Genomic DNA, 22942 nt, shown 5'->3' with positions numbered 1-22942 from the left:
GTACATTAAATAGCAAACTGTGATATTAAACAAATACGGAAATAAAATGTAATAATGTAAGAAATATAGAAATAATATTAAAGTATACAGCGAGTGGTTCTTCATGAGTAAATGTACTTAAAACACATTTATTTCTTTATTTCTTACATTTTTATTTATGTATTATTTATTATTATCTAATGTTTGCTTATAACAAGTTTGTACTTTTAATAGCAAACTGTAATATTACAAATACAGAAATTTAATATAAAAACATAAGAAACATAGAAATAAATATAAAAGTATACAGCGAGTGGTGCTTTATGAATACGTATCCGAATAATTTCTAACGTTTTAATATTTTATTTGTGTTTTATTCATTTCTTTTATTGATGTGTTTGTTTAATTTGACTGCTTGTATAATTAATAGTAAATTGTGATAATAAACAAATTAAAATACAGAAATGAAATGTAAAAATGTGAGAAATATAGAACTAAATATAAATGTTTTAGGTAAGTTTATTCATACAGCGTCGCTCGATAAAATAAGACATTTAAAACATTTAAGACAAAAAACAAACAAATTCAAGTTAACCAACTGAAAGCCGCCGTAAATGATTATTTTACTGTTGTTATATAAATAAAATTGCCTCGTACATTTATTTTGAGATTTCTTACATTTTTATATTTTAATGTATTGTTTTGTCTATATGGGATTAATGACAGTTTTGACTGTAAATATATAAAGAAAATAAAAATCAAAGTCGATATTCTGACAAAAAAAAAGCCAGAATTGTAAATAAAAAGTCAAATTTCTGTTTTAAAATGTGTACTGAGTAAAATACGGCTCTCTTGTGACACCTAGTGGCCGCTGCAGGAACAACATCAGCTGTGAGCACAAAAATGATCTTTTTCCTCATTTAAGTTTTTACTTTCACTCAGATTCTCCAAACACCCATCAAACATTACATCAGAATTACTTTTATAAAAACTCACACTAACAAACAACACCAACACTGGGACATGAAATAAATATCTTTTATTGTTTTTAATCGTCATAGTCATAATTGTAGTAATTATGAACACAGAGCTGTCGCAATACTCCAGAATTTTTTTTGCCAAAAAACAGCAACCATTCGACGGCACCGCTGCGTCTCTCAGGACCCAACCATGCATAAAATCTCCCATTTAAAAAAAAGTAAAATAAAAAATATATATTAAAAAATTATGCGTACCACTGATATACAGATCTGATATAAACAGGCGTATTGGTCACAAACCAATTAGAATTATAAACATGGCTTCTTTTACATACACAGAGACCAAACAAGTGGGATATAAGTGGACTTCTTTTTTTTTTTTTCTTTTTTTAAAAAAGGGTACATTTTCATTTTATACATTTGTACAGGATGTTTTTAATTTCATCTTCTATCATCTTTATTTTACTGTTGTCACCCCTACAGTCAGAATGCTCAAGGCATTTCGGGCGCAGTGTCCAAAGAGCACAAATTGCAGTAAATGCACGTTTACAAACTCACACACACACACACACACATAAAAATACACACACGCACACACACACATCCAGGAGTGGCAGCAGTGGCTTTAAAGAGAGAACTACAGGTGTGTCTTGGCGTTTGCAGGTGACAAATACTGGTACCGAAGAGTTAATCCACGGCGGTGAACGAGGCCATCTGACGGTAAAAAAACTAAAGACATTACATTCATGTATTGAGTCGACACACACTCATACACATACACACACACACACACACACACACACACACACACACACTCATACACACACACGTTCGCTCACAATCACACTCGTGTAAAAATAAAAAATAGTCTTTAAAATGTGCAAAGAAAAGGTCGCTGAGCCGAGCTGCAGGAGCGACAGCTGACGAGAGGTCGAGGAGGAGCATCAGTGAATCATCCATAGTGCATCATGGGAGTGCGCATCAGGTTTACCAGTGCAGGCGGCGCCGACTGCTCCGTCTCCATCTGTACCGGACCGGTACCGCCGGCCGCCTCGAACTCAATACTCATCTATCATGACACGGAGCAGAGTTTGTCTTTTGTGTGTTTGGACAAGTACCGTTGGGAGAGAAAATGCATAAATCGAGCGAAGAAGTTAAAAAGACGGAGAGAGGACGTTTCTACAACCAGAGTTTTAAACTAAGTACCATCAGAGAAAATCATCCACGGTGACGAAGCTCTGGAGAGGCTGTCAGAGTGACTTCCAGGAGTCAAGAGGGGAAGAACGGAAGAGGATAAGGGACGCTGCGAAACTAAATTCACAGAGTTCTGCAATTAAGAAAAATAAGCAGAAAATCTGCTCAAAAATCAAACAAATTTAATCAAAATGTTTCAGTCACCCTGATCCTCTTGCGTAATATATTATTAAGGAGGCTAAGTCCGTCTCTTTAGTAACATCTAGTGGCCGCTGCAGGAACTACAACAACTGCAAGCACACAATGAATTTTCAATCTTTTCCTGGAAGGTTTCTGTTTAATTTGCTACTGATTTTGAAAATAAGTGCTCCATTGTAATCTGAGTACAAATCAATTCATTCTTCTTGTTGGAAACGTGACATTTATATACCAAATCAAACAGCGAACTCTCCAGAAAACTTCTCAGATGTTTTGCATTATTATTATTAAGAATGATAGAAAGAAACTCAAATTATTCTTATTATTAGAATTTGTTCTTATTTGTGTGCATGTGATAACTTTATCACTAAGTACCAGCTACGTCCCAAAACCTCGACCTCCAAAAACTTTATCGTACCTTTCTACCTTTCTGTTACTTCATAAAGCTCGTTATAACGTCTCCATCAATCAGGTGAGGTGATAATAACTTCAGCTGCAGAGTGTGTCGAGTTTAAAAGGTTCAGGAGAAACTAAACAAAGTGCACGTTGATACTGAAGCTGGATGAAGGAGTCGACGAGCAGCCTCTGGTTGTAGAGACGTGATCCTGCTGTCCGGTTCGTTGGTGCATAGTTATGGATCCAGTGCTGTAAACGACCTCTACGTACGTACGACGCTACGGGAGCTCGGCCCAGGACGAAACGCAGGACGACACATGCAGAACGGAGCGTTTGTGGTTTGGCTAAAGTGACGAGTTAACGATGACGCGTTTCGATTTGGCAAAAGAACGAAGCTGTGAGATTCTGTAAACGTCTGATCTGTAGGAGAGCCGAGCAGAGACGACACGAGCGCTCAGACTGTTAACGTACCTCAGCGAGCAGCGAGCGAGACGGCTGGAAATGTTCTGGTTCTTCTTCTTTTAGTTTGAAATATAACCGACGACAGCGTCATACAGCCAGAACTCCGGCCAATCAGCTGTGAGCAGGTCGACGCTCTTCATGCGCACCTGTCCTGCTTCAAGTCATCACGAGGTCACGGCAGAGAGGTTCTGTACCGATCCGGTTTCTGTTTGTACCATCGACACTCGAGAAGTACCAAAGAAGACAGAATTAAGGTCCCATTCTTGTTTTGTTTGCAGCAATTCAGTTCGTTTCAGGGCTGCGACTCTAAATTCATTAGTTTGGTGATAAATGTAGTAGTTTACATATTTACGCTTCATGTTTCGCTCCATTAAAATATCCAAAAAAACCCACAAAGAGGTTAAATTTACTGTCCTCAGAGCAGATTCATCCAATTATTGGTTTGGATCAAGTAGATTTAGTTCTATATTCTGTTAACGTGAAGTTCTAGGAAGGTTTCTGCAGATTACTGTTGAGGAAGAGCGACAAAAGTCAGTGTGACGACTGGATTTAAGTTCATTACGCACTTGATACATCCAGTGACTGAAACGACAATTTCAGAGAAATGAGTCGACTGCAGCACCTTTAACGGACCAAACAGGAAACAGACTTCCTGGCTGACCAATCTGACCGGTGAGCACTGTGAGGAGCAGAAGAGGAAGAGAAGCAGGCGTACCAATCCCTGTCTGAGAGCGAGCACGGTGAGTTTTTCGAACAGAAAGTCTTGAGGGATATTTGGCGGGTAGAGCTGAGCTGAGATCAGCTGTTACAGAAAAAGGCAAAAATGGACAGAACGGCTGAACTGAGATCAGCTGGATTTGGGTTTAACGGTGTGAAGGCAGTTTATCCGGGAGGCAAAACAACATCGAGAAAGCTTGCGGTTCAAACTGCGTTTAAAAAACAGAAAAGGCACACAGCGAAGAACGAAGATGGGGGAGGAAGAGGAGGGTGGATTCTCGGGGAGTGTTCTCTGCATCGGGGTTTAGTTTCGTCTGTAGCAGCGGGCCCAGGTCATCACCGTCGCTCTGGGTTTTGGCAGGAGACTACATTCTGGGGTCGGGTCAGCGAGAGGACGTCACCTCCTGTAGGTCCACAACACCGACACTGTCCCACTCCAAACCGTTTGAAGGGAGAAACCGTACAAACATAAAAAAAACAAACAGGAGACGTTGTTTTAAAGTTTTTCATCGCTTCAGGAGGAAGTGCTCGACCGCTCCTCGTCTGGGAAATTAAGGTGCAACTTGCGGAGAAAATTAAAATAAAATTGTCCATTTATGGCGGTCTCATACAAACAGAGACACCGCCGCCGCCGCCGACACACCCCACCTACTTCCAGCCACTCTCTCCTGGGGTGGGGGGCGGGGTTAAATGTTCAGGGGCGGGGCTAATGTACAAAGATGTGCCTCAGTAGCTCATCAGCAGACGGCCGCTGCTTGGTCTCTACAAAGATCCATTTGAGGAACTCCCGGCAGTGGTCCGACACGTGGGCGGGCAGCGAGGGGTTGGTGGGCTGCGTGGCGATCTTAAAGATGGCCGCCATGGCCTCAAACTCCGCCCATGGTGGTCGCTGGGTCAGCATCTCCACGACGGTGCAGCCGACGCTCCTGAGGACAAGATCACACATGTTTGAGGAAAGAAAGCAAAAGAAGAAAAAAAATCAGAGGAACTCAACAAGATGTTCGGTTCATTTACTGTCTCAGAGATCCTTTGATGATGTGTTTGTGAGGAGGTTTCACTCTGAACAGATTTGAGAAACAAACTGAATTTCTCTCCACTGAAGTCTGGTATTTGTTGTTGAACTGTTGTCTCACCAGATGTCGGCCTTCCTGCCGTAGCCCTCTCCACTGATCACCTCCGGGCTCATCCAGTAGGGGGTGCCGGTCACAGACATGATGCCTGTTCCGGACAGACAGATGGTCTGCAGCCGCCGGCTCGCCCCGAAGTCCCCCAGCTTCACGTTGCCCACCGAGTCACGAAGGATGTTGGCTCCTGAACAAAGCAGAGACGAGTTTGATGTGTTTTTTATGTTCCTTAACTTAAAACAACAGAGCCCAGCAGCTAAAACACAAGAATACACCGTCTGTGTCACCTTTGATGTCTCTGTGGACGATCATGTTGCTGTGCAGGTACGAGACCCCCTCCAGGATCTGCCGGGTGTAGCGGCGCGTCACGTTTTCCGTCAGCGCTCCGTACGACTTCAGCTGGTCCTTAATGGAGCCCTGAGAGCCAAGAAAGTGAGACGTGAACCAAATCTCTCTCACACATCTGAGTGAAAACAAATGTTGGCAGCTACGTCCTCATCGGATGTTTGTTTTTACTCATTTAAAAGAAAACTCTGTCCGTCTGTGAGTGAAACGTGGCTCCTCGACACATTTCACACATTCTAAGCATGTCAATTATTATTTTTACTTCACAGTAAGAATTAAAGGAGCACTCACGCCGGGCATGTACTCCATGAAGATGGAGAGCGTTCGCTCCATGGTGTCTCGCAGGCAGCCGTAGTACTGGACGATCCGCTCGTGGCACAAGTTCTTCAGCAGCTGGATCTCACACTCCAGTGCACTCACCTCCTGAACCACAGAAGAAGAACAACAGAGTTTCATCTTTACCTGCTGACAACAAACACAACACTACAGACTTCTGATTCTTGGATCCATCACAGCTCTCTACTGAAGGATTATTTCTCAGTGCATCAGCACAGAAAAAACAATAATAAAAAGTTTAAGAAGTTCAAGTCTCAACAGTCGCTCCTGGAGAGGCGACTCTCACCTTGCTGGTTTCCGGACTCTCCGGGTCAAACTGGACCTGTTTGACGGCCAGTTCCCGTCCAGTATCTGCATCATAGCAGAGAAAAACCCGTCCGAAGGCGCCCTGCCCCAGGAGCTTCCCGAGCCGCCAGTTGGTTGGAGCGCGTGGAGCTGAAGACATGAAACAAACATCCATCAGATCACTGAGACAGTTTTGATTCTTTGTGCTGATAAAAGCACCATCACACTCACAGCGGCTGGGCGGGCTGATGTCCATCACAGACAGGGTCGGAGCAGCGGTCGGGTTGGGGTTGGGTTCGATGTCGCTGCCCCTCCGCGGCCTCCTGGCGGGCCCCGGGGCCTCCTCCAGGTCCGGGGTGAAGACGCTGCTGCCGCTGCTGGTGCTGGGCGACTGCTCGGTCGGGCTGAAGCTGACCGGCGAGCGGAAGCCGTGAACCTGCGTTCGCCGAGCCCGAGGGAATGTTTTCCTCCCTGCAGAGCAACAAAGTTCAGCTCAGTCTGAATCACAGTTCTATCGTTCAGGTGGCGTGAAGGGAAGATTACCCACCATCACTGTAGTCCTGAAGGCCGAAGGGAATGCCGTATCGACGAGGGTACGTTCCACCTTTACCCGACTTCTCAAAGACTGGGATGTCGTATTCTACAGAGGAAGAGGAGGCCGAGGAAGGACCCAGAGCAATAATAATTAAAAGGAAAAGTACAAAAAAAGCAGCTGCAGGTGGAATTTTAAATGTTTCTTTATGTTTTCAGACATTTACCTGGAAAGTCCTGGTGGTTGTCGGGGTAGCTCTGTGCTCGAGGCATCCTGGACTTCGGGTAGTCGCTTCAAAACAAACAAGAGAGAAAAGAGTGAGAAACAATACTGAGCATTTTTCTGTTTTGTTTGAAGTGCTGCAAAACTTACAACACAAAAGTGTCTCACATCGTCAAAAAACCCCGAAATGTTTTTATCCTTGTTTTTCAAAATAGAGAGAAATATTCTGTAAAATGACTGATATTTATTCTAGCAGCTGATGATTCCTGAAGTATCTGGTGATTGAATGAAACACTGAGGTGCTGACCTGTCCAGCGGGCTGTCTAAAGACGGACAACTTCCAGACGCTGAGTTCTCCGGGCTGCTCATGGACAGCGGGTCCAACATCTGGAGACAAAGACACAAACTCAGTCGATTCATGAATGAGAAAACTGTCTCAAGAAAACCACATCTTAACCAAATTGTATGTGAGATTTCAGCGGTTTCAGCACAGTAATGTCTAATAAACACTGAAGTTCTGTGCGGTTCTGTGCGGTGGTACCTGGTCCATGCTCTCAGGTATGAACTCCCCCTCGCTATTGATGCTGGTGAAGGATCCGTTCCTCGCCACCTGCTGGAGCGCGTCGGGGATATAACCCGGAGGAGGGGAGCTGCGGTCCGTCGAATGGGAGCCTGTGGTCAAAGAAGACATATTTTCAGGATTAAAGTCAAACGGATCAACATTTATAACATGTTTGCTTCATGTCTCTGTCTTGTGAGATGACGCTCACCTATCAAAGCCAGCATACTCTTCTTGTCAGCAACCCTGAATCCTGTGTTGTCCAGCTCTTCATGGGACGGCAAGAGGTCCATGTTGGAGGAAGAGTTCTGGAGAAACAGAGAAATAGATATATACTGTGTTACATTTTATAATTTAATGACTTTCTATGATATATTTATTTGGTTAACACTGATTTGCTGTGTTTTCTTTCCTCTGGGAGACGCAACCAGGTATAAAACTCTGGATTAAAATAAGTATGCTGCGTTTGTCCCTGCTGACCTGAGAAGACATCTGGAGCACCAGGAGGATCTTCAGGCTCTTCATGTGAACGCTGCGATCCAGCAGCTCCACGGCCTTGTCCAGGTCGTCCTGAGTGGTCAGAGGAATCACCAACTGCAACAAGGAGCAACAACAACCTTCCTGTAAATTTACATTTCTTTCATACTGCATGCATACAACATCTTACAGTCTTTCAGCTTCCGACCTCGTTGTTGGTGTAGTGAAGGTCCATCGTCTGACCGAAAGCCACTTTAGCTTTTGCCTTCAGGTCGTCCAGCTTGACAGGACGAGGAAACTGCAGGATCCTACAGAGAAGAAGAAGAAGAAGAAGAGGAGATCAGAGGTCAGAGTTCAGCTGCAGGTCCACACTGACAACACTTAAGTGGTGAACTGGTGGAAGTCTCACCTCTTCTCCCCTTTGAACTCGAACTTCACTCTGACATCGTTCTGTTGGAGAGACAAAGAATGGCAGAGTGAGAAATGATTTGTCATCAAATTCGCACAACAACCACAAACTAGAAAAGTAACGTGTGTTGCATTTCCACATATTTCTATAATAATCTATGGAGGAATCATTTAATGTGACATTAAAAATAATAATACACTTTTTACCCATCAGATGATCAACACTAGAGCGAGTAGATCGACTTGCTGTTTGGTTACCTGGTTCTTGGGCGAGGAGGCTTTGGGTTTGCCCAGGTCCGACAGGAACATGGCAGGACGGCTGGAGCGGTGCAGTTCGGCCAAGTCCTGCATGATCGAGTTCAGCGCCTCCTGCTCATCTGAGGGGCAACGAGCGCTCAGTTTAACAGACTTTATCGGTTTTAAATAAATCAAACTGAATGACAAGTACAGCTCACTTTGTATTTCTACATAAACATCAGTAATTTCTTGTGTGGAGTGGACTTAAAGCAAACTGAGAGCAACATTTCCTGTGTTTCCAACATGTTGTCTGACCTTTACATGGAAGAACACAACACTACTCTGTACAGAAACTGTTGTGGGAAGATAAACATGCCTCAGGTTGTAGCTCAGACTGCAACAGTAACACTTTCTTAAAAACACACACACATACCCATCATCATGGCACGGCGATTGACCCAGGAGGCCAGGAAAGAGGATTCTCCCATCAAAGGGATTCCTTCTCCTGCAGCAGCAGAAAGACAACATAAATCCTGACGTGCAGCTGATCGGGACACAAGTTCAAGCCTGAAGCTGCTGACTGATCAGCAGATCTGCGAGCAGTAAGATTTCCTTCCTCTATCTTACAATAAAATGGACCTGTGACCATTTAATTTGGATTATTTTGACTTTCCCTTTTACGTCACACATCAGTGAGCAGGACTGATGACTAACAAATGATTCGTCAGGTATTTAATTTGCTCCAGTGGCCAAAAACAAACACTTATTCTCTGTTTTTTTCCCCCACATTAGCAGCTCCTCAGTTGATTCCCCAGAACATTTCTTGTACCATGATACAAGCAGTTGCCAGTTTATTAGGTCCATGAAGCTAAAAATAAGTCTGATAAGCAGCCCTGTAATATATCCTATCTTCATGACGGATACAATGTTCAGTGGATTGTTTTGTGGTCGTTCTTGAAGGCTGAGTCATGAAGTATGTAGCGTTACATTTAAGTGTTTCTCATGTGATCTCTTATATTCTAGCCAAGCAGGTAAATAAACAAGGTTAAACTCCTAGTTTAAATCTTTATCACAAATGGGCGAAGACACAAGATATCAATCATTAGTCATCAAGGAGATTGAGAAGTTTGTCTTGTGTCATTACAGGCTACATTATAGAAGGTACAGGTCTGTCAATGATTAAAAATATTTATTCATATCTCATAATATATCAGACTGATCCTCTGTCTGTTCGTCCCCGTGAACAAGAACATCTGCTTGTTTAAAGAAATCCAGCCTATCAAATTGTTCTATAGAGGTTATTAGAGCATTTTATTAAAAGTGCCTAAAAAGTATTGTCATAACTAATATATTACTCTATGTAGACAATAATATTGTAATGCAATATACTACTTTAAAATGACAAGCAGCTGGTAATATGTGCTATACTGCATTTTGAAAGCAACTTGTCCAACACTGATGTTTATCTATAAAGTAATTAGTAGCTAAAGGCTTTGTGTATAAATCAATAAAAATGTTAATAATCAATAGTTGCAGCCATTCTCGTAACATAGTATAGAAAGTAAGAGTTGTTAATGATTATCGTGTTATAACGGAGTTATTACTGCGATGTGTCAGACAGGCTCTGAATCAGCCTGTCTGGACAATCAAGATGGCCTCTGCTGATCAAATATTGCTGATCAGAGTCTGATCATCACTGATTGATCATTGTCTGCAAGTGACGTCAAATTTGACAATGCCGTCACGTTGATCAGGGTGAACGTTAGCTTAGCATTTTACACATTTTTCACAAATAACGTTAAGGTCCTGACGAGCGACCCAATGTCAGCGCTCACAGCAAAGTTGATACCAACAACACTGCCTGACCACTGTTATGGCCTCCTGTGTAATTAGCTTTCAATTAACTTGCTAGCGTTAGCCGAGCAGCTCCGCTAGCCGAAATGCACTAACAACTGTTGCTAGCCGATCTGGCGTCACGGGCTGCGACAAGATGTGCTTAAATATGACACGGCATCTTGAGATTTGACAAAAACACATAGTTAGCGACACATTAATACCCGATAAGAGAAGCTAAGTGGCTAATGCTAGCTGATAGTTCCGTGTTAAGCTAGCTGTCAGGCCAGGGAAGTTGTCAAGCTAGGCTAATGCTAAAGTTAACTAGCCGCATTGCTATTCAAAGCTGTTCTCCGCTGCACGACCGAGAAAGACGAGCATTAAACGGACAAATGGGAGGTTTGAAGCGGCTTCGCTCGCCTACCTGGTGGTTGGTTGGATGTGTATTCACTTCCTCATCCACAGGGCCGGTGACAGGAGCCCCGGGCCCTGCGGAGAGCCGCTAGAGGAAGCAGAAGTTTGGCAGTCCGCTCCCAACTTCACTCGAGTCCTGCTGGGCCACGACGACGAGGCCCAACGGCTGTCAGTGTAGCCCGCCGCAGCCTTCCAGGCAGAAAAATGACAAGATGGCGGTGTGTCCGAAAAGTACCTCCGTGTGTGAGCGGTAATAAAAACGACAAAGTTAGCCGACAGCCTTCATTTTGTTGCACTTTCCAGCCTGGTTGACGGTGGCTTCGCTCGCTGTTGGCCCCCAGGTGCGTCAAGTTCGCGGGGCATTAGCGAACAAATCCCGGAAGTGAAGCCATTTTGCTTACAAATTAAAACCACAACACGTCGCGCCCCTGGAAATAACCCAGTTACACAGGTTCTATTTTATTTTGGCAGTTACTAACCGGATATGTTATATTTCATTTTGGTGCACTTGACAGGTCTTCACCTCAAACCTCGTTGGAAGAGTCCAACAAAAACACAACCTGTGACGTCACAGAAACCTCTTAGTTTCCTCAATCACGAGAGAAACTGTCAAATAAACAAATCCGACAGTTTTTACTCTCCAGCAGAATCTTTAGCCCCCAAATGTTACTGTTGTCTTTGTTCATGTCGATAAATATTTGCCAATTTTTTATCAATCAATCAAACTTCATTCATACAGCACCTTTCAAACAATTCAAAATGCTTTCCAGGTGATTTAAAAACATGGTATATTAAGAAAACAATCAAAAAAATAAAGAATATATGATAAAAAAAAAAACATTTAAATCAAATATAAGGATCAGAAAAAAATATTGCAAGTCAAAGTTCATTAAAAAATAGAGTTTAATAACAATAATCATATATAATAACAACAGTAAATATTTCCAGCTCCTCTCAGATGATCGCTAATTTTGGTTGACCACAAAAAATAAGTGCATGTTTTCCTAAATCAAACTTATTTTGCTGTAAATGTTTATTAACTTGTTATTAGTAATTAGTGACCACTTAAAAGTGATGATTATACATTAAACTGTGACTCTTACATCTTAAATGCATCATGACATCCCGAACAAACAGCTTTAAATAGTTAAAAATAAAGTGTAGTGATTACTAAAGGTATCTTACCTTATCTAAACTTAAAGCCTGAACATGTACTAACATTTTACAACAGAATAACAGAAATAAAAATACTCATTAAGTTTTAAAAAAGTACAATTGACATGAATATTGTCAAACTGAAAAACACAAATATTAATTGGATATACTATGTGTTATGCAAGATATTATGAGCTCAATAATAAGCGTCACTGTGTGGATTTTTATATTTTCCAGATATATATCTTTTTGGTATATGATGAATTACATGATTTATAAATAGTATGTATCTGTTTTGAACACGTTATTTAACTGGTTTGTGTACAAAGTAAACTTCACGTCCCGAAAAAACCCCAAAACAATCTCCAGTTCCCCGGAAATAATCTTATTTTGAAAGAACAGATTCCCGACGTCAGCTCCGGTTAATGTAGATTTCTCACAACATCAAGCTAGAGCTGCGAGTGGAAGCTAACGCTAACGTGACATCTATTGTCAGGATATATTGCAGTGAACACAGAGGGAAACATGTCAGATACGGTGAGACGCGACCTGTAAACTCTCTTTGTTGTGTTTTCTCTGTGTTGAACTCAAAGACAGACCGCGTTGTGTTTTTGTGGGCTGCTATCTCGTATCTGATGATTCAACATGCTAACTGTTAGCTCCTGTAGCTTCAGGCCCACAGATCACTGCCTATTGAGCTGCTTAGCTTCGCGGCTAACTTCGCTTTTTAGTCCATTTTCAGAGTTTTTGCGATAAAACATGAAGCGACAGCATAAATGTGAAACCGAAACACGTTGATATTTGACTTTCGCTCTCGGCAGGATCGGCGTAGTGAAGCCATCGGGCCTGTTTGAGGTGTGTGTGTGTCTTTAAATGTTGTCTGCTGCTGAAGTTTATTTTTTGAGTATTTGCTGTTTTTAGGAGACAAAACCATCCAGCCAAGACGGAGGGGACAAGAAGGACGGAGAGTACATCAAGTTAAAAGTGATCGGTCAGGTGTGTATGGGAGCTGGAGGATGGAGGGAACATGTAGAACTTGGATTAGGACTGAAGGACTAAAATAACAACAACAACAATCTGCAGCAACCTTTTAATCCGGGGCACATGTAGACTTTGTATGGTGGCCCTGAAGTGCAGAACACAAGCACAAACGGACAAACAGCCGCTTTCTACTTGGTTTCGTTTTGTGCTCGTGTTCTTTTTCTGTTTGTTGTGTTTTTGCACATGAGGGCCGCCGTACTTTGTGCTAAATGTTGCGTATCCTGGTGATATATTGTGTATATTTGTTGCGGACTCGTCTTATAAAGATGTATTTATTGGTCCCAGAATGAAAATCAGAAATGTGAATTAGTATGAAAACAACAGTGGCATCTATCTGATTCAGTGGAAACTTAATAAATTAATTGGGAGGTTGATGATAATAATGTCATACCCTGCTGACAAAAAGAAAACATTTGATCTTGCACTTGACTGCCTTAAATTGTTTCAGATTTCAGTCTCTACCAAAATATATTATTTCAGCTGTAAGTAGTGGGTGATTTAGTTTGAGTCACAAACAGAAATTCACCTGGTTTGCATTTCTTCTTCTGCTCATCGCCGCTTTCTGTTTCCGCCCACAGGACAGCAGTGAAATCCACTTTAAGGTGAAAATGACGACACATCTGAAGAAGCTGAAGGAGTCGTACAGCCAGAGACAGGTAAGAGGAAAGATGGAAAACACCACCAGCTGCACCCGGTGACAGAAGGACAGACCTCGTGTGATGCACGATGTCTGCGCCTCACTGTTCAGCTGCAGCAGCACCGGAGCTGATTATTTCTGATTGCTGTGTGTCGCTGTGCTTCTTGCAGGGCGTCCCAGCGAGCACGCTAAGGTTTCTGTTTGAGGGACAGAGAATCGCAGACAACCAAACTCCAAAAGAGGTAAAAACTCCATTTGTCCTTTAATGTCTTTAAATACATACAAGTGTGATATTTTATGCATTTACATCCTTCTTATAATCATCTGCTGCTTCCTGAGAACTGATATGGTGACCTAGATCACTCTGTTATGTTATTAGACTGCTGAGATATTCACACTGCTGCAGTTTTGTCATCTCACATATACATTTTGAACATATTTGTACTTGTGACACAAAGTGGCACCGACTGCTTTACATTGAGAGTAATAACATCCACATCATCGGTGCATGGTGCTGTTTCCCAGACGTCTAACTTTTTATGTGAGGATGAAACTGCTGCTGTTAACAAACTTCCTGCGATGCAAATTTAAAAACACGCACCACAGACGTTTAGACTGAACCTCTGTGCTGCACAGTAAAAACAACAATGACTTGTTGGTGGAAAACTGGCTGTTGATTTGTATTGTGGAGAGACGAGAGATCAGCAAACTTTTGTTTCTGCTGTCAATTTAAATATGCAGCTGTTACATATAAAGATAAATATTTTAACTCGGTGGTCTCCAGTGGAATGAAAGTTTTGTTATTAATGAAACATGTCTGCATCAGACTTTTAGATGATTAGATGAACACACTTTGAAATAACGTCATTAAAAGACAGTTAAATTGTGTGTAAGCTGACGCGTGATGAAGTTTTCTACCTGGAAGTTATTATAAGCGAACATTGTGATTTAGTCTTTAATGACAAATAGACTTCCTTGTGATGTCATGTGAAATTATATTTATCTCTTCATTTAGATCTATAATGTTGTGGCCCGTCAGTGTGTCAGTTCATCCGCATGATTCTGAAAATGGTTTCCAGCATCAGTGTTTCTGGAATATTGTGACCAAAGTGTTCAACACATCGGAGGGAAACTGTCAGCACATGTTTGTTATAGTTTTAAACTGATGATGTAATAAATGTTGTAGTTCTAACTGTCTGACTGAACCGTGTTCTGTGTTCTGGTTGTGTTCCCGTCAGCTGGGGATGGAGGACGAAGACGTCATCGAGGTTTATCAAGAACAGACCGGCGGACTTTGGAACGATTAAAACCTCCCACGTTTCTAAATCTTTTTTTTTTTTTTCTTTTTGTTCTTATTTTGTATTTTATTTTGTATGTATGTTACGTATTTTGTTCCGTTTCAAACCATCTGGATCAAAACCGACTCTATCAGGGCTTCCATGTGTGAGGGCAGGAGGGCGAACAGACCGAGGTAAGGACGAGGACGAAGGAGCGAGCGGGTCTCCGGGACGTTTTCATGTCGTTGACCCGAGCCACAGCGTCCAACACGAGTGTTAGACCATCATTTACACAGACAGACATCTGGCTTTTGTTTGGTTTTTTTGTCCCGTGAGTCAACAGAAGGAAATAATGGAATCTACATTAAAGGAACAGTTCACCCAAAACGGATAAAAGTCATCTAATCACTCTTATTACCAGTAAAGTTGTCATGAGACGCAGTGAGATCAGCTGTGTGTCGGCCTCCTGCAGCATGTAGAACTATAACACCAGATAAATGAGTTCAGACGCGGAGCTGATGGATGAAACAGGCGGATATCAGCAGTCAAGTTTAAACTGCAGGTGTTGAGACGGTGCAGGTGTGAAGTCTTCTGCTGTGCGACTGAAGACGAGCAGAACTTCAGGTTCAGGTTGTTTTGTCTTTTAAACCTCAAAATGCCTGAAAATCCTGAAGCAGATATTCGACTGTTGGAGCCGTTTGGGAACAGATGTTACAGATGTTTGATGAGGCTGAAAGAAATGTGTCAGATCAGAACCTTTAGAGGTCCAGTGTGAAGGATTGAGGGGGGCTGTCGTGACTTTTTGTTACCTTAGGTTTTGTATGAAAGGCAGCAGGTAGCGCAGGTGTGTAATGACACCTGGCTCAGTGGCACATGGAGTTTGGCCGCCTGGCATCTTATCTTCTGTGTTGTCGTGATAGAGCGAGCAGCTAACTTCCTGTTTTGGTATGTGCGTAGCTGTGCGGCTCTACCAGAATTTCCAAATGTTATTTGACAGAACAGATGAAATAACGAACACAAGCGACTCGTTTCACTGAGTTGTGACGCTCAAATGATTTTGTATCCAAAGACTTTTTTCACAATGTCCTTTTTGAAACAGTCCGACATGTTTCCTTCAGAACAGACGAGCCGAGCGCTGAAACACCTGAGAGTCGGAGCTCACCTCTCCTCCTGGTACCTGCAGGAACACTGGTGCTCCACATCAGGATGGATGGTTTTAATTTCTCCCCTCTTCAAATTAAATAACGTCGCCCTCGCAGTAGCTGACTGTTAATGCGCAGCGCTCCTGTATACAGTGAAAAAACGACAGTTAATTCACGCAGGATACAAACTGCTGCTGTAACAAATGCTGAGCCACAGCGATCAGTCGTTAATGTTTGATTAGGGTAGAACTAATTATATTTATAGGACGTCTGGTGAGCAGAGAGAGGAAATCCTCCACACTGGACCTTTTTTTAAAATCTGTTTCTGATGAGCTGTGATTAAAGACCGGCATCATCTTCAGGACACCGTGAAACATGTCTGCTCACATTCCTGTTGGCTGTGTGGACGGATGTGTTCTGGGTTCAGACAGGAGGGAGAGTGTGTGAGCTCACACAGCTGATCACAGGGCAGTCGGGCTGCAGCTGTCTGGGTTTAAAGTCTTGTGGGTGTTTCCTAAAACTCGAGACGACGTCCTCAAACGTCTTGTTTTGTCCACATCTCTAAGATCATCATCATCAAACCGTCATAGAGGAAGAAAGAAGCCAGACAAATACTCGCTTAACAAGCTGGAATCAGAGAATTTAAGACTTTCCGCTGTGAAAGTAGCAGCTCCACCCGTCAGCCTCCGTCACCGGCTCACACAACAACAAGGAGTTTGTCAACATTCGCTTCTGTCGATTTGAATAATTTGCATCCGCAGCCTGTGTGTGCCATGTGTGAAGAGCTGACATTGTACAAATTCTGATAATAACCCACCTGCTGTGGTCATATTTGAGGTTTTTAAACCCATTTTAAATGATACTTGTGCTTTACTTGTATATGTTGTACTCAGTATTAGAGTGTGTTTGAATGATATGCCATGATGTGTATCTCCGGTGTCGTCTTTTTTTATTTATATTGGAGGGAATCATTCTGTGCTGATGTATCTGAATATTTACCCGTGATCGAGACGTTCTCCTGGCTGGCGGTCACACGGTGTCTGGAGGAGGAGCCTGGCAGTGTGGCGTCAGCTTCTTCTTCTTAAAGCTTCTTTTTCTGTTTTGTTTTAGGAATGAAACTCTTAATCTTGTGTACTGTATGAAGTTCCTCGAGAGGGTTAAGATCGTCAGCAGGCCCCCGAACTGTGTCATCTTTGAAATAAGGAACAGAGATATTTGCATGACGGAGATGCTCAACTCATGAAGGATGAGATAACCAACAAAAAGAAAAGTCTGTTGTGATTCTGGTTATTTCACTCTTCACTGTTGGTTCAGATCAAACACTGTGATCTGAATTCAACAAGGAAACAAATTCATAGGAAGTAATTCTTTTCTACCTGAAAGGAAACATGATTCGATCATGAAAACTGTCCTTCAAAATGAAATATCTCCTCGATTGGGTTTTCCTCACGCCGACCCGCTTGTTGTCATCTTCCCCTCGTGCGTCGGCGAGCGGCTCAGGTGAACTGGGCCCAGGACGGGTTCTGATGTGAGCCACGGCGCTGATCTCAGTGAGCTGGAGAGACTGTTCATCATCAGAGGAACATTGATACAGATGGTTTGAAATTCTGGAGATGAGCTTTTTGCTTTTTTTGAATAAAATATTTAAGAAAAAAAAACGTGAAGTCCTGTGTACATTTACTTCCTTCTGATCCTGCATCTGTAGTTTCTAGGATTTTGTGCAAAAGTTTCCTAAATTAACTACAAATTCTCGTTAAGGACATTAGATTCTGAAATTTGTGTCCACAGAGTTTAAATCATGTTCATTTAATGTGTAACTTAATTCTGCAAATACCTCGAATCCTTAAAACACCGTTAATGTTACTCCAAAGAAATTAGAAAAAAACACGTGAACAGATAATAAACTCTGTCTCTGGTTTGTTTATTAAATACAACAGACTTCCCAGCATGCAACTGTGACAGTTAAAAGCTCCTGAATCTCTGAGGAAACACTTCCTGTGTGTCTTTAATACGTTTAAATGTAACTTATAATAAACTCTAATAGTCAGATTCAGCCCCCAGCTCACTGTTACAGGTCAGACACATGAAATATTCACAATTTATTTTAGTGCTGAACTTTAAAAAAACTGAGCCAAAAGTACTAAAAGATAAGAACACTGAACTTAATATATGTAGATTTTGATAAACATGATAAAGTTCAGTTTAAAGTTCAGACATTTTTGTCTTTTCAGGAAGTTTCTCAGCACGTTTAGAATCAAAACACTGAGCTGGAAATGAAAAGTCCTCATGTGACGACCTCCAGATCTGTTTACAGCTCAGTGCTGATGCTCACAGACAGAAACATGTTCACCTTCACAATGTGATGAAGAAAAGGGATTTCAGTGACAGACCAAGAAGTGACCAGAGAAAAGAGGAAGTCACGAGAAGAACGACTGAGATCATGAGACAAAAAGTCAAAAATGTGAAATAGAATGTAAAAATTGAGTTAAAAAGTCAAATTTATGATGTAAAAAGTCTAAATTATGAGATTAAAAAAATATAAATGATACACAGAGTCAAAATAATGACTAATATCACAAGTGACCACAGTCAAGATAGCCTGTAAAATATTAGTAATAATAAATAATAGATTTAGCTGAGAACAACCTTCATGTCCTTCAGTCTTCGGATCGTTTCTCTTCCTTCAGTTTCCTCTGTGAGTTTTAAAGCGTGTGACTCGATCACAAATGTTCCTGAGACTCAAACGCTGGATTATCTTTCCCCGGGCAGCTCGCTGCCTCAGCCTGCACAGGTGGATCCAGGTGCACCTGTTGTCTGACAGTCGTCCTCTCAGGTGACCTGTACCTGCAGAAGATGATCCCAGAGAGGATCATCAGGACCGTCCCCACCAGCCCGACCATGACGCCGCCCCCCACGTGTTGAGACTCCGGAGCCGCGGGCATCATGAACTCAGGGGGGAAGCTGATGGTCTGATTGGTCACCACGGAGCTCAGGTTCCACAGGAGAGGTATGAGTGACATCACGGCGGCCAGCAGGCACAGCGCCCCCGTGGTGAAGAAGGCCAAACGGATTGGCGTGCTCTTCTCCAGGCCGAAGTAGATGTTCCTCACGGCGTAAACACCGCCAGCGTTCCCACAAAGCCCCACGACCAGCGACAGCAGCATCAGGACCTGACCTGCTGCGACCTCTGGCGGCGTGAAGGCCTCCGTCAGGCCCATGGACCTGCAGTGCATGAACATGAAGGCGGGGGTCACCAGGGTGTGGCTGTTGAAGCAAACACGCCACAGCCCCACCCACGCCACGCCCGAGCTGATGACATCACTGTGGGACACCTGCCACACCCTCCACTGGATGAGGCCCAGCGCCATGGCGGTCAGGGTCCAGCCGATGAAGCCCAGCACGAGGGCGTAGAGCTGGGTGGTGTGAGCGCGGTAGGCCATATGGGCGGAGCTACAAGAGAAGCTCAGGGGGGCGAGGAAGTCCTGATCCCGCCCACTTTGGGTGTCATCAGGAGGTCAAGGCCAAGTGGAGGTTATCACCACTTCACATCCTGCAGGAGATCTGAAGCTGCAGCTCTCTCCTCCTCCTCCTCTCCTGATGCTCTGCCGTCACCACGGTTACCTGGGAAACACACACACACCTCCCTCTGAGACACACACACACACACACACACACACACACACAGGTGTTAATGAGGGAAAGGTGCGGCTCGTTAGGCTAATTGTGTAGCATGTTTATCTATGTTAAAGGTGCAACATGTAAGAATTGGCCACCTGTTGAATATCAGAGTAATCACTGTTAGCTCAGTTAGCTCAGTTAGCCGTGCAGCTAGCACTGGGACGAGTTTATAACATTAATAACATTTTTCTCCGTTGTTGACTCACTAAAAAACAGATTTCCTTTTATAAACTTTACGGTAAAATAAGGTTGATTCAGACGGAAACTTTAACTATCACCTCGATTGTTCAGGTGCAGTTTGATCGGAGCGACCATCATGAGACAGATTTATGATGTTTGGTTTAATCAAATGTCCATATTTGTTCATCACCTGCTGTTGTTTGATTTTCATGAACATATAAGACGAATGTCCAGTTTGATCTGTTATTTCTCACTTTCTTCTCTCAATTCTCCGATATTATTATTGTCAAACAACCAAAGAACAATCAAAGTTTTTATTCTCATTATCTTAATCATCACGTTGATTATTACAACATCTTTTGAGCTAAAAATCCTAAATGTTAAAGACTTAAAGCAGCACGACTGAATTAAAATGTATGTAAATATATAAAATAAGGAATAAAACCCGAAATTAAATTATTCTTATCATCAACATTTTATCCATCAAATCCTCAAATACGTGACTGAACTCATTCAAAGCTTCAGTTTCATCAACTTGGATATAAATAGTGAAAAACAAAGACTAAATATTAGTGAGTAAAGCATCTGAAACTTAATTTAATGAACCCAGCAGTGATAAAACTGACACCTGTGACTGATCACGTACCTGAGTGTTTGCTGTCGAGCTCCTGGTGGGACTGAATCCTCGAGCAGGAAGCATCTGAATCCACAGACGAGACGCTTCCTCATCGCAGCGACGCAGCTGTCAATGATTGACTGCTGTGATGGAGGCGGCTGTTATTACTGTAACTGTAACACTTTTTATTGCTGCCCTGACTTTCAACTCACTCGTCTGTCTGTCGGTCACCGTGAAGCGCTGATTGTTTTAAAAACTCACTAATAATTTGGTCAAATCAAGACATTTGTTAATGAGTCAGAGCTGCTTCGAAGGTTCTGCTCAGTTAAAATGTGTTAAAAGCTGAACAGTGTTTGTTGTTTTGTGAGTAAGATCCTGTGAGAAAGTTTGAATTTAATGTGGACAGATTTGTTTCAACTGTTCAAATGTTCAGCATTATGTTGTGACAGCGCTGTGTTAACGCTCGTTCTGGGTTCTGTCATCACAAACGGCTGGACACGTCTGACTGGTTTACACCTTTAAATGTTGAACTGAGGACTGAACAGTGGTCTCTGGCTTGGCTGTTTCCTGTGGCTTCCAGATATCAGATCAATACTGTCTTTAATCTGTTTTGTATTATTAGTATATTTCTAAACATTTGTCTTATTTCAACGCCTGTCTGTGTCTCTGTGTCTGATTAGTATGAAGAAATAAAATTGCCTTGAAGAATTTAGAAACAAAATCAGTAGAAAAGAAATAAAATTATTCTGTTTTCGTGACAAATGAGAGCGGAAACATACGACAGTTTCACATGGTTTTACTGTCACAACGATAACTGAACCGATTCTGTTTTGCTCAGAGCAGCAAGTATCAACAACACAGCAATAAAATAAGTTTTTCATTAATCTAGTCTATATATGGAGACATTATTTCCTGGTGACTGAGAAACATCGTGACCACGAGGTTTGCAGGGAACCAATCCAAACACAGACAGTGTTGTTACAGGTCACTTCATAACAACATGTTAAGCAAAAAACTTGTTTATGAACAGTTAAAGAACAGAATAAAAGAAAGAGTTCACAGTTAGATGATTTTAAATTGGCTGACGCCGCAGTGATCAGTCGGATTTGTGTCGACACTCGAAGTTGCAAAAAAGTTATTATTCTAAACTGCATCATGTTCAAAATAAGCTCTTCTGTTTCAGGAGGTCATTTTCTGTCCTTCCCTTTAATCACACAGAACATGAAGTCATGGCAGATTGAATAAGAGGAACTTGGGATCAGTTGTATGTTGAAACTCTGTGTGCTGAAGGTGGAGTCACCTGTTGTTCTCATCCTGGAAACTAACATCCATTTTCTCTCGTAAAAAGAAGAAAAAAAAAAACACCCACAGCCAAATTAAAACATAAAATCTTGACCCTGTTTTTTTTTTTTTTTTTTTAAAGGTGCAGTAAAAAACATGTAGGTGAGAGTTGGAAGATTTCCCAGTATGAAGCTGTAAAGTTATTAAATGATGTTGACTTCATTTTAATATTTCACTGAGCTGAGCTGAAAATGCGTCATCAGAGATCATAAAAAACACCTGATGAACCAAGTTACTGAAATCCTGCTTCTTGTTCAAGAGCGTGAAATAACTGATGATTGATTCTACTGTTGTGATCGTATCTTTATCGATCTGTTACGTAAGATTGTCCAGACCGGCGCTGTTCTGGTAACAGATCTGATAAAAGTCTTCCGCTCCAGCTCGGCCCAACCTGAACAAACACAAACTGCTTCTGTCTGTTTCAAAGGTCGCGGCACAGAATCAGTCTGATACTGAGACTGAAACTGAACGACGGCTCCTTTAATGATGATTCATGTTCATGTCAGTAATAACCAATAATTAATTCAAGTAGCCGTATATCGGCTCATTCCAGTGTTATGTTTTGATTCGTTAGTGATGTAGACGCATTCTTTAATTCACGCAGGTTAAACAGAGACACAGCGACAAGAAAAGCTACGATCACGATGATTCTGTTCCCGCCCTAGAACCTGCAACAACCAATGAGTGACTGTGCTGACCGACTCTCTGCTCTTCCTTCTCTCTACTGAGCCACTTACGTTCCAGCCTCCAGATGATTGATGCACCATGTAGCCAATGAGATTTCAAATCCAGTAATATATAGTTTATATCAGTTTTTAAAGCCATAAAAGTGGAATTTATGCAGGTTGACGTTGTTTTATGCTCTTAAATAGGCTGTTTTCACAAGTATGGTGAGATTTTGCTCCTGTTACTCTCAGACAGTGAGATTTAAGGTCATATTATGGCATTTGTTTTCCATGTGTCTGAATATTTCCTCAGAAAAACATGTTAGATTTCAGTGACAGTGTGAGACTGTATGATATGAACCTGTTGTTCTTTATTCTTCTTTATTTCATTAGAAACTTGAGGAGACAGAATGAAACGGGTCTAAAACAGTGAAGTTTCTAGGGTTCTCTGGTGGAATTACCTGATAAATCTTGATATAAATGATCTGTTTCCACAACATGACATAAAACTG

General features: G+C 42.0%; 4 protein-coding genes and 1 long non-coding RNA gene across 6 annotated transcripts in view; 2 read left to right on the top strand and 3 right to left on the bottom strand.

Moving 5' to 3' along the window:
* Nucleotides 1-22942, bottom strand: part of LOC119015196 (NACHT, LRR and PYD domains-containing protein 12-like) — a 208229-nt gene that overhangs the window by 61120 nt on the left and 124167 nt on the right. The window lies entirely within an intron of this gene.
* Nucleotides 1004-11093, bottom strand: map3k2 (mitogen-activated protein kinase kinase kinase 2). The gene is made up of 17 exons (XM_037091053.1): nucleotides 10709-11093; nucleotides 8885-8956; nucleotides 8473-8591; nucleotides 8216-8256; nucleotides 8015-8114; nucleotides 7810-7923; nucleotides 7541-7637; nucleotides 7312-7442; nucleotides 7078-7157; nucleotides 6775-6839; nucleotides 6564-6656; nucleotides 6248-6487; nucleotides 6018-6166; nucleotides 5687-5818; nucleotides 5338-5467; nucleotides 5060-5237; nucleotides 1004-4852 (listed from the first exon to the last, which is right to left on the bottom strand). The coding sequence occupies exons 2-17, from the start codon at nucleotides 8937-8939 to the stop codon at nucleotides 4633-4635; spliced, it is 1944 nt and encodes a 647-aa protein (XP_036946948.1). The 5' UTR covers nucleotides 8940-8956; nucleotides 10709-11093; the 3' UTR covers nucleotides 1004-4632.
* LOC119015334 lies at nucleotides 8148-8658 on the top strand. The gene is made up of 2 exons (XR_005073307.1): nucleotides 8148-8282; nucleotides 8429-8658. It is a non-coding gene; the product is annotated as an uncharacterized LOC119015334 (long non-coding RNA).
* sumo1 (small ubiquitin like modifier 1) lies at nucleotides 12233-17608 on the top strand. Of its 2 annotated transcripts, XR_005073232.1 has the most exons (6): nucleotides 12233-12390; nucleotides 12775-12849; nucleotides 13473-13550; nucleotides 13702-13773; nucleotides 14770-15002; nucleotides 17061-17608. XR_005073232.1 is itself a non-coding variant. In XM_037091138.1 (5 exons), exons 1-5 carry the CDS (start codon nucleotides 12379-12381, stop codon nucleotides 14836-14838), a joined length of 306 nt encoding a protein of 101 aa, XP_036947033.1. In that variant the 5' UTR covers nucleotides 12233-12378; the 3' UTR covers nucleotides 14839-17608. The 2 variants fall into 2 exon arrangements, 1 of the variants encoding a protein (XP_036947033.1); XM_037091138.1 differs by having other exon boundaries at nucleotides 14770-17608.
* Nucleotides 17851-20854, bottom strand: LOC119015268 (claudin-34-like). The gene is made up of 2 exons (XM_037091115.1): nucleotides 20455-20854; nucleotides 17851-19596 (listed from the first exon to the last, which is right to left on the bottom strand). Exon 2 carries the CDS (start codon nucleotides 19388-19390, stop codon nucleotides 18671-18673), a length of 720 nt encoding a protein of 239 aa, XP_036947010.1. The 5' UTR covers nucleotides 19391-19596; nucleotides 20455-20854; the 3' UTR covers nucleotides 17851-18670.

This window comes from Acanthopagrus latus, chromosome 24, assembly GCF_904848185.1.
Source record: "Acanthopagrus latus isolate v.2019 chromosome 24, fAcaLat1.1, whole genome shotgun sequence".
NCBI classification, from domain to species: Eukaryota; Metazoa; Chordata; class Actinopteri; order Spariformes; family Sparidae; genus Acanthopagrus; species Acanthopagrus latus.
This window is presented reverse-complemented; position numbering and strand designations above follow the sequence as displayed.

Bases quoted from the DNA above. Each gene is read 5' to 3' on its own strand.
- LOC119015268 (XM_037091115.1), bottom strand. From the start codon at position 19,390: ATGGCCTACCGCGCTCACACCACCCAGCTCTACGCCCTCGTGCTGGGC.
- map3k2 (XM_037091053.1), bottom strand. From the start codon at position 8,939: ATGGGAGAATCCTCTTTCCTGGCCTCCTGGGTCAATCGCCGTGCCATG. The intron at 8,257-8,472 runs GTAACCAAACAG...TCTCTCCAACAG, and splicing joins CCTCCTCGCCCAAGAACCAG to AACGATGTCAGAGTGAAGTT. The intron at 6,488-6,563 runs GTGGGTAATCTT...GTTGCTCTGCAG, and splicing joins CCTTCAGGACTACAGTGATG to GGAGGAAAACATTCCCTCGG.
- sumo1 (XM_037091138.1), top strand. The intron at 13,551-13,701 runs GTAAGAGGAAAG...TGCTTCTTGCAG, and splicing joins AGTCGTACAGCCAGAGACAG to GGCGTCCCAGCGAGCACGCT. The intron at 13,774-14,769 runs GTAAAAACTCCA...TGTTCCCGTCAG, and splicing joins ACAACCAAACTCCAAAAGAG to CTGGGGATGGAGGACGAAGA.